The 11,203-nt window shown below is 36.7% G+C and overlaps 1 protein-coding gene across 1 annotated transcript in view; it reads left to right on the top strand.

The window, feature by feature from the left end:
• Acss3 (acyl-CoA synthetase short chain family member 3) overlaps positions 1 to 11,203 on the top strand; it is a 156,008-nt gene that overhangs the window by 110,489 nt on the left and 34,316 nt on the right. The window contains exon 9 of the mRNA XM_050135474.1: positions 590 to 693. Coding sequence (XP_049991431.1) covers positions 590 to 693 — 104 coding nt within the window. The remainder of the gene's footprint in view (positions 1 to 589; positions 694 to 11,203) is intronic.

Genomic DNA, 11,203 nt, shown 5'->3' with positions numbered 1-11,203 from the left:
CTAGGCTCCCACAAAGCCAGTTCATGTAGTAGGATCAAAACTTAGTGCCATTGTCCTTGGCTTCTCATCAGCCTTCATTGTCTGCCACGTTCAGAAAATCCGGTTTCATCCCATGCTTATTCAGTCCCAGTCCCGCTGGCCTTGGTGAGCTCCCAATAGATCAGTTCCACTGTCACAGTGGGTAGGTGCAAGGGAGCCATCTTAGGGTTGGCAAGAGACTGGACTCTAGAGGGGCTCGCAGGTGTCCAGGGAGATGTCCCCAGTTAGTACCTTGAGCAACTGAGGAGAGGGAACCTGAAATGACCCTATCCTATAGCCATACTGATGAATATCTTACATATCACCATAGAACCTTCATCTGGAGATGGATCGAGATAGAGACAGAGACCCAAATGGGAGCACTGGACTGAGCTCTTAAGATCCAAATGAGGAGCAGAAGGAGGGAGAACATAGTATACTTCTAAAAGGCCATCCTCACTGATGTAACTGATGTGGTTAAATTCCAACAGTTTATTTAAAAAAAATAAATGAAACTATTTGGTTTAACTTTCAGAGAATACTTGAAATTCACTATCTCTCTTCCACTCAGGTTCAAGACACTGTTTGTGGCGGGGGAAAGGTGTGATGTGGAGACCCTAGAATGGTCCAAAAAGGTCTTCAGAGTCCCTGTTCTAGACCACTGGTGGCAAACAGGTAAATTTTCCCTAAACCTTTTCTAAAAACAGCTGAAATCCCCCAGAGCCGTGAGTGGACTGGAGGATATTCTTAGACATGTCAATCAGGATCCACAGTTCTTGCTTTTGTAGAAATAAATTCTTTGATGTCACACAGTTAATAATGTTTTCATTAGTCATGACCATCCTCTTAGACATCGATGTACACTAGAAAGGACATTTTTACTATCTCAGCTTTGATTCTTTTATGCAGAGAGTTGCTAAATCTCAGATTTTCCTTCTTCAGATGATCTTTTGATTTGGCTTTTGAGTTATGAGAGCAGAAGCAGCATCTGCCCTGCTTTGACTTGCCCTTACCTTTCATCTCTTTTCTCTGTGCACTTCCATTTGCTATGCACACTGCTTCCAAAGTATTTGTTTAAGCACAGTTCCTGTCATAGGAGACTCTGTCATCCTTGTCTCATAAAAATCTTGTCTCATAAAAATCTACCTTGTCTCTATTGCTTGCATATTAGATACATTAATTTTTCTCCAAGGCAATACTAATATATGGGTATCATTCATTTATAAGTTTGGTCATCATATACTTTACTTACAATAAGTGGTCATTAAGAATGGAGTCTTATATTGGGTAAGTAAAATGTAAGCTTTGGAAAAAGAGAACAAGAAAAATAAAACCTTATTCTTTCCTTTCATTCTTTTTTATATGGATGACTTGAATATATCTGAGAATGAGTCTGTGATATGGAAGAAGATTTACTCTTCATAGATTGCATATATTTTTATGCAACCCTCTAAACATAGCTCTGGGACATGGGGTAGCCTAGTAGCCTCCAATTGTTAGTACCCCTCAGTTCAGCAACTTATGTTTAAACCACACACACATATACATATATGTGTGTGTGTATATATATATACACACATATATAATATTAAAGTCAATGCCCCTTACATTTTTTCTTAGTACATGGTATAGAGTATCAAAATTTGCATAACAATTATCAAAGTTCATGGTGAAAATCAATAGTACCCTTAACAAAAATTTAAACTTAGATATGAACATCTCTAATCACTGCTACCCTCACTTGCCCTTGGCTACATAGCCCCAGGATTGCTGTGTATGTAGCCAACTACATTTGTAGATGGCATTGTGTTAAAATTTTGGTTCTCCTCATTGAAGAACAAGTGTAAAACTGAAGCTAATATTCAATATTTGGTAGTTTAGATATTTTTGATTTTCTACATTAATTTTATTGTCTCCTTGAATATTAATTTTTGGAAAAAAACATTATTTTCTATATGTTTTTGTAATAGGCAATTTAAAATAACTGACCAGAGCAGATGACCTGCTTCCTATACAAAGGAAAACAATGGGATTTATATTTTCTGTAGGTTTATTTACTAAAGGAAAATTGGTTACCAGTGTGCTTAAGAACTCAAATGACAGGACTTCACTTGGAGATATAATAATACAATATGTTAAAATGCACTAAACATTATTACAACAACTACAAAAAAGAGTGCTAATAGTACTGCATGCTCCCAGTTATCCTTTTAAAGTTGTATCATTCTAAGATACAGTGAAATTTTAAATAAGTTTTCCTTGCCTGGAAAAAAATGTAGATATATGTAAGTAATGTTTTCGGAAATATGAAAAAAAAACACGCCAAAGCCCATAAAACATATATATTCCTGAAAGTACTAATGGCATATATCAATGTAATGTCTTTACAATATGTTGGCATTTTTTTTTATAGCAAGGTATAGGCAGTCATATTTAAGAACACAAGCTTAAAAGAAAGATTGCTTGAAGTTGGGAAAATTCTCCATTTTCCAAGGCAAGAATTTAATGTAAGAATGAAGTTTTTTCCCCTCTGGAATAGAGGTGAATGCTAACTGATGCAGGTATCAACAGATAGTTAGATTGATAAATGTAAGTGCCAGCTCATTCTTACTGGACCATGGTTACCTAATGTGGCCAGTGAGAAATTAAACCAGGCTGGCCAACAAGCCTGAGGCTGTGACAGTTTTATTGAGAGCAATCAGACTTTTTATACCCTTTTCAGAAACATAAGATACTGGTGATTTTCGGGATCAATATGGCGGTAGTTGCTAGGATACGATGATGTGTGCAAGCTATACAGGGTGCACAAGATTAATGTCTAAGACCAACTGTCCTGTCAAGCTCCCAGGCCTCAATGACTTCTAAGGAAATATACAGAGAAACAAGAAGTGGTCTGAATGCTTCACTGCCTGTGGGAGTGCCTTGGTTTCTCAGGAACTGAAAGGCTAGCAGTGACCCAGACTGAGCCATGGCCTCTATCTGAAAAATGTATGATGCATGCCTTTCAAGGAGGCTAGGTCAGGCCAGCTCCATGGTTCCCTGTAGATACATAGTCAGAATCCTTAGTATTAGTATAGAAAGTTATTCTTTCATTCTCAAAATTGTATGTTGCAGGAAAGTATAAAGCAGCATTGAATTTTGTAATTTGCCAGCTCTCATTCATTTAAAAATGTGTTTATGTATTTGGAATGTGGGAGCCCATGTGTGCACATACTAAACCGTTACAACGAGTTATGAGCTACACTTTATGGGTGATGGGGATCCAACTCTAGTCCTCTTAAAATAGAAGGAAGGGCCACCTCTCCAGCACCTACATCTCTCTTTTTTTTTTCTTTCGAGACAGGGTTTCTCTGTGGTTTTGGAGCCTGTCCTGGAACTAGCTCTTGTAGACCAGGCTGGTCTCGAACTCACAGAGATCCGCCTGCCTCTGCCTCCCGAGTGCTGGGATTAAAGGCGTGCTCCACCACAGCCCGGCTTCTACATCTCTTTCTTAAAGTGGTATAATCTAAATATCAAATCTACAGGAGAAAAAGTTAAATGAATGGGTGATTATTAATTCACCAAGATAGAAAAGGTCTTGATATTTTTTAGCACATTGATAAATATCCTTATGTTTTACTCATCAAATAGAGGTTTGATTGTCTTCCTGAGAAACCTCCTAGAAAGCACCAGATACTATTCCAAAGAAGGTTAAGCTTTGATCAAAAGGTGCCTTTCTTTGTTTTAAATCTCCAGTGTTCTAGAGGTCTTCTCTAATTATGTACTTAAAAATTGATATTTTATACTCTTATAAGCCTTGATGAGGCTTTCATATAAATATATGTGTGAAGGACTCATGAATTTGCTCTTTGATTATACTAATATATGTGTGTAAATGAGTTGTTAGGAAATTGTGGCATGTAATTTGAAATTAGGAAGGACTGTGTTAAGTTACTTAAAAGTCGATGCATAAAATTCATTGGGTCCTGTGATTTCAGCTGTTGATATGGGATGCCCCTCTGTATGATATGGATAAGTTTTATTACCATTTATTAATAAAGAAGTAGCTTTGACCTATGACAGGAAAGAAGATAGCTAATTGGGAAATCCATGTAAGGATACAGGGGGAAAAGGGGAAAGAGTGGGAGAGATGCCAGGGCGGCCAGGGAAGCATGATATAACAAACCACGAGCCTCATGGTAAAATATAAAATAATAAGAATTGGTTATAAGAGCTAATTAATAATAGACTTTAGCTAATAGGTCAAACAGTTTGTAATTAATATTAAGCCTCAGATTGGATATTCAGGAACTGTCAGGTGTGAGATAAACATCCTGTTACAAGCTGTAGTTAACCTATTTATATATCCATGTTTTCAATTATTTGTTGTTATTTATGTATGTTTGTGTGTGTCCATGTGTGCAATGTATGAAGTGTGTGTGTGTGTGTGTGTATGTGTGTGTACACATGTATTCCTGCAGTGACCAGAAGAGGGCTTCTGATCCTTTGGGCTTGGTGTTACAGGCTGTTGTAAGCTAGCTAACTAGGTTGCTGGGAGCTGAAGTCCATGTTCTGCAGAATTGCAGGGAGCACCATTAACAACTGTGTTATCTCTCAACCCTATTATATTAATCCTTGTCACTCAAGTAGAATTTAAGTTAGTGCTAACAAACCTTCAGTTATGAATATTCACTTTGGACCTATTAATAGCAATATTCTTTGATGTTTGATTAAATATCTACAATTAGCTAGTCTCTGAAGTATCTGAGGATAAACACGGTTCCTCCTCCCCTCACAGGAGTACGTCAATGGAGACTTTTGCTGCTCAAAACCAGTGAAGCATTAAGCATCTGCTTTAATTTATAATAATGTGAACATTTAATGTTATCACAAAGAAATCAGTTTTGCTAAGTCTAAAAGGTTGCATTCATTAGACTCAATAAAAACTGAATCACCATTCACTTAAATGTTGTATCTACACTGTAACTTATCTGTAAGATGATTGGAAACAGCTGGATTGTCAAATATTTCATTTTCATTTTGAATAGAAATATGGAGGCTTTTAAATTTAAAAGGAATAGATAATTAGTCCTCCATAATATAACATTTAATGTACAGTGAAGCAGTCTGAAGTTCATTATCCTTGGTTGTATAATCTCCAAATAAAATATTGTATTGTTCTGGATAGTTGTTAGTACAGAAAGGAGCTTTTCCAGACATCAGGCAGGTAACATGGTTTTCACAATCTAGGACTGTCCAGGTAGCAAATGATGCTCTTTGTAAGAATTGCTTTTTCTGACACTAGATGAGTTGAGGACGTTCTTAAGAATCAATGGCCTAACAAAATTTCTCTTACACTTTGGACGAACTCAGAGTAGACCCTTCCCATTTGTAAGGCTCACTTTTCTCTTATCCTTCCAATTTTATTTCCCGGTTGTAATAAAACATGATATTGCATTAAAAACGACTACAACAAAACATCCCAGTCTCTTACTTTTGACTATTTTTTATATTTTTCCTATCGTTGTCATCTTAAAAACAATGACCATTGGAGTGGAAAGATGGCTCAGTGTTTGAGAGGACTTGCTGAATTTCCAGAGGATGCTTAGCATCCACGTAGTGGCTCACAACCACTTATAATTCAGGTACCAGGGGATTTGATGCAAAAATCTTCGTACACATGAGCTAAAAATTAAATAAATGTCAAAATGAAAGAATCAACGACCACAACTTGTAACATTCAAGTTCTATAACAACTTTGAAAAGGGCACCTTTGTGAAGGGCTTAGATCAAGAATTCATAACTCTTTCTAGTTGCTTGTATCTCATTTGTACTGTTCTCATCAGGAGATATGATGTTTATAAGAAAAATGCTTTAATTGTTTTGATGTCTAGAGAGTTATGATGTAACTGAAATGTGCTAATCACCACCTCCTTGAGCTTTCTTTCCTAGATGATTTTATTATTTATTTCATTTTCATGACATCAAGGAAGGAATAAAATTCTTCCTAGCGCTTAACAATGGCTAAGAATTAATTTCAGTGAGAAAATGGCAGTCACCTAATAAACACTGGTAGTAATTAAAATTATTGATTTCTCTCTATGTGCCTTGAGCCATCTTTGTTGAGTTCTTATATCTTGAGTAATTATAGTATTTCTCATCCTTTTTGATTGAGCTTCTACAGTTTAAATTGCAGTTGGAGCTCTAAAGTCACTACAGTTTATATACAGCCTAAATATTTCTTCTCTGAGAAAGAATTTGATCACTGGATTTTATTAAACTAGAGGTTAAGATGCTCCAGCAAACTTCAGACATGCCAGCATATAACTTACAACCATTTCTCTAAATGGTTCCCATACACACTGATAACATGTTTTTAAAGGCTGTAAAAAGTAATTAAAATGACGAATGTATTTTTGCTCAGTTCAGTACTGTAGTGGTTTGAGTGAAAAGCTCGTATGTTTGAATATCTGGTCACCAGTTGATGGAAATGTTAAGGAATGGTTAGGTTATATGGCTTTGTTGAAGGAGATGTATCATTGTGACTTTGAGGTTTCAAAGGACTTGAACAAATTCCAGTATGCCCCCTCTGTTTCCTACTCTGGTTTTGAAATGTTCCTAGCATCTTGCCTTTACTCTGCCATTATGGTCTCTAAACCTCATAAACCATAAACCCAATCTAATGTTTTCTCTCCTGCTGCCTTGCTCATGGTGTTTTATCACAACAGTAGAAAAGTAACTATGACAAGTAGAATATACTTCCTGAGAACAGACTATGACAACAAGTGTTCTAATGGCTACGGTTGGCAAGGCTTTCCAAATCACCCCCTTAGCCTTAAGAAAATGTACAGAAGATTCATTATGCCAGGGATTTGTTTTCTATTTTAAGAGATCAATGTCTTTTACTTAGAAGAAGCAAACCCACACATTTAATAACTAATTGCCCCTTGTTAACAAATATGCTAAACAAAGATCTCTGTGGGAAATGTTGCTGAGAAACTCTTGAACTGACTTACTTATCTTATATATTTATTATATATTATTATTTATTATATATTTATTGAATTACTTAGCTAATAATGCATCAATGTACAGGCCACTTGTTTTTTATCTGAATGATTCTTATCTTTTTTATCCTCAATGTAGATGCTGTGTCTACACATGTACTGGTTGGTCTACTGATTGACATCAGTTTGCTAGTCTAACATTTTAAGCTTAGTCTATTAGAAGAGATGTCCTACATTCCAGGAATTAAGCTTTGAAAGAGTTACAGTTCCTCTTATTCACTATATCCCTCCACTCTACCCCTTTGCTGTATCAATGGCTTTCTCTCAGTTTAAACCTACTTGTGTGTGTGTGTGTAGCTTGTGCCCCTGAGAGATCTTGTAACTTTTACTGTACCATCCCATCTCAGAGTTAAAGCATCAGAGGCTCTTTGAGCAGATTTCTCAATGAGTGAAGTGCCCATTTGGTGACTTTGCCTTGAGGAGTTTATTTACAAATCTATTCTCTGGATATTGAATATCCAGTGCCACTAGAACATGTTTTGGTAGCTGTAGATCATGGTATAAAATGTAGCTGCAAATAATGAGGCTGCTTTGTTAACTCCTGTTATTAACTCTTTGCTACTTTCTGTATCTGGATTTTGCCCTATTCTTACTATTATATCAGATTTATGCTAAGGTGGCAATTTCTTCAGGGTAGATATCTGTAAATATAAGAACAGCATATGCACAGGTGAGTGCATAATGTGTAACTCAAAGGCTGGATTGGACCAATATTGCATTACCTGTGAACTGGATTATCAAGAAGACTCTGTTGTATTTTCAAATATCAGACTGCAAAAAGCCTTGGGAAAATATGAATGAGTTCCTAATGGATGATTCAACTTTATCTTTCACAGTTTCAAGTTCAAAATAGATTTGTTTCACTTTCCTTCAGAGAAAAGATCTTTCAGATATTATAGCATGGTATGTTGTGGTTGGGGAAAAGCAGGTATCCAGATGAACTGTCACCTCAGTAATGTGTCACCTCAGAGACGGTGACAGTATCCATCTGGTAAGAGAGAGACAAAATCTTGATGTCATCACTGTTGCCTGGTAACGGTTTTTTTCTCTCATTTGCTGCTGTCATCATTAGTTTAGAGTAGGTGATTTTTAGTGATATTTTGAAACACCGGAACTTGGAGGTCAGTTACATGAATTTTGTTTCGGAATCAATAATCTTTTGTGAAATGTAGGATGTTTTTGATAAGACTCTTGTTTTGAAAGTGAATAAATATTTCCAGATTGTCAATCCTCCTGAAAATGAATTCCCAAATCAAGCAGTAGTTCCTGAATTATACATTTTTATCTTTATAACATTTTAGTGTAAAAAGGGCATCATGTTTTAAAAAGTATTATTACAGGAATTATTTATTTATTTATTTATTTTGGATTTTCGAGACAGAGTTTCTCAGTAGCTTTTGGTTCCTGTCCTTGAACTAGCTGGAACTAGACCAGGCTGGTCTCGAACTCACAGAGATCCGCCTGCCTCTGCCTCCCAAGTACTGGGATTAAAGGCATGCGCCACCACCGCCTGGCAGTTTTTGAGATGTATAATTGTTTGTTAAAATATCTTTTTGTGACATTATTGTATTAGTGATAAAGTATTGGAAAGAGATAAAACATTAGGAAACTGATCAATCCTGTTGCTACTGGGTCTTTGAAATATTATGTACTCCTATTCTCATGTCTTCATCAAGGATCTTAACCTAACCTACAAAGATGTGTATCATATCATGTTTATAAAGATCATCACAATAATAAAGCTTTCTAAATCTTTCCTTGAGAAGTCTTCCTCTGAAAATATGTTTTCTCCCGTGTCACACAACCTTTTGCTTTAGCCCCTTGTCCCAACAGAATCCCTCCGGGTCCTCTTTATGTTTATCTTCATTTAGAGAACAGCAGGTGATAATACTCCTTGGAAAGGCAAGGTGTACAGTAGAAGGTGTAGTTGAATATTAATAGGACAGTGTTGAAATCCCAGTTCCAGCCTCGTACTCTACAACAGACTAGCCCCTGATCTTCTGCTCAGTCGTTTCCCAGTAGGCTTCCTAGAAAGCTGCTCATGAAATGAAACGTGTATAGGAATCATACTGATTCCCAGTTTACTATTGAAATGCAGTAAATATTATTTCGCTTTTCTTTTCTTGCTATGAATAGCCTTCCATAGCTGCAAGAATCACCTTTGCCCTTCTTCACTGTAGGTACTCCAGATTCAAGCACACAGGATGTAAGAGCTCTATTAGTTCACAGACAATATATCTTATTTATGCTTTCTGCCTTTTTTTCTGAATAATCTTACATGAAAGAAAAGGCCATCCTTAGCATCCTGGCCTGTAGATACTTCAAAATCATGAAAATTTAGAATGAAAGAGCTGCATTTAACCAAACAGAATTTAATTCTTTAAAGTCCTTGTGGTTTGAACCAGAGCTCCTATTGTTGACTGTGAACTGGGATGCTGCCTTTCTGGGCTTTATCTCATGTTTCCATTAATTCAACATTTCTCATCGAATTGAGCTGCTGATTACATGTGGGATTCTCCCACAGTGTACTGAGAAGACCAGTCTCACGCCTCCAACGAATGTTCTGCATCCCATATGAAAGCTCGAGTGCTTTGATTTAAGTATTGCCAACCGTAACTCTAGTCTCTTGAACACAGAGATCAAATTGATTTTCTTTCACCAGGATCCAGCTCACTGTTTCTGCTTTCTCTCTGCTACCACCCATTCATGTTATTTATAGCTCACTGTAAAGGTTCAGAAGTGAGTAGAACAATTTCTTTACAAATTGCCTCTTTTCCCACCGTGATGCTCTGAGGAATCTGACTCAGTAGTCGTCAGCCTGCTGAATTGATTTAGCCCCAGAACATCAGCTTTGAATGTCGTCGACTACCAGGTTCTCAATGCGCATTGCCTAATCCAGTGTTTCCAGAGCTACTGTAGGGGTTGAAGAGCAGTTTATGGGATACAGCTGGGACTCGGAGACACACAAATGGACTTGTGTTCTTGCCATCTTGCCCATTCTCTTGACTGTCACTCACGTTTAATGCTGGTTGGTGATTTCATGAAATAAATCCTTGGAGTTTAACAGCCATCTCCTCTTGCTTCTTAATGTCAGCCATTACTAAGGCCTTTCCATTCTAAATGTAACTTAAGTTGATCTCTTCACGGCTGCTCACCTTTGCCTGATTACCATCATATACCTGATTTATTTCTAAATATTGGGATCGGTAATTTAGTGCTTTAGTTTACAAGTGAATTAAGAATTCTCTAAAGTAATTTAGCAATGATTGTCTCCATTAATCTCTGAGGATCCTACTGTCCGTGGACAAATGTCCAGATTTGGAGTCTTGGCACGGACAGTCCTTTGTGATTTACCTCTCTCAATTTGCCTTTCATCCTCTCTTTAAATCCACCCATTCTCTCTGGACTTATGCTCGGCTGAACAATTAAAGTTCCAGATAGACTCTTTTCAGAGCCTTCACATACGCTGCTATTTCCATTTGGTATGTAATCACACCATACCATTCCTTTACTCAAAGAAGGAATTCTTCTTGATCAGGAGACAATATAAAAAAAAAACATTAAATAATAGACTTTTAAATATCATTATTTGAAATAAAATTATGCAATAGAAATACATACAGTCCTTCTATTTTTGAAATCTTCAATATCTCTTTCTCCATCATTCATTTTGGGACTACAATCTGTGATTTCCTATTCAGTTTTAAGATGCTCTGAATTCAATAGTAGAATCTAAATCCTAAAACATCAGGAGTGTGCATTTGCTTGTCTGAGAATCTTTCTTTGGAACAATATGAAAAGGGCTTGACTGTTCTATTCCTTATGATACAAATGACATAAAAGAAAGGTACAAAGAAGCAAAAGAGTTTGGTTCTGGTCAAAAAAGGAAAAATGTCCATTCTTCAATTGAAGGGCATCTAGGTTGTTTCCAGGTTCTGGCTATTACAAACAATGCTGCTATAAACATAGTAGAGCATATACTTTTGTTGTGTGATAAGGCCTCTCTTGGGTATATTCCCAAGAGTGGTATTGCTGGGTCCATGGGTAGGTTGATCCCAAATTTCCTGAGAAACCTCCACACTGCTTTCCAGAGTGGTTGCACAAGTTTGCATTCCCACCAGCAATGGATGAGTGTACCC

Source organism: Alexandromys fortis, unplaced genomic scaffold, assembly GCF_014885135.2.
Source record: "Alexandromys fortis isolate MF-2015 unplaced genomic scaffold, M_Fortis_MF-2015_v1.1 scaffold_24, whole genome shotgun sequence".
Lineage (NCBI taxonomy): Eukaryota > Metazoa > Chordata > Mammalia > Rodentia > Cricetidae > Alexandromys > Alexandromys fortis.
Note: the sequence above shows the minus strand (reverse complement) of the source record. Positions and strands in the feature narration are given on the sequence as shown.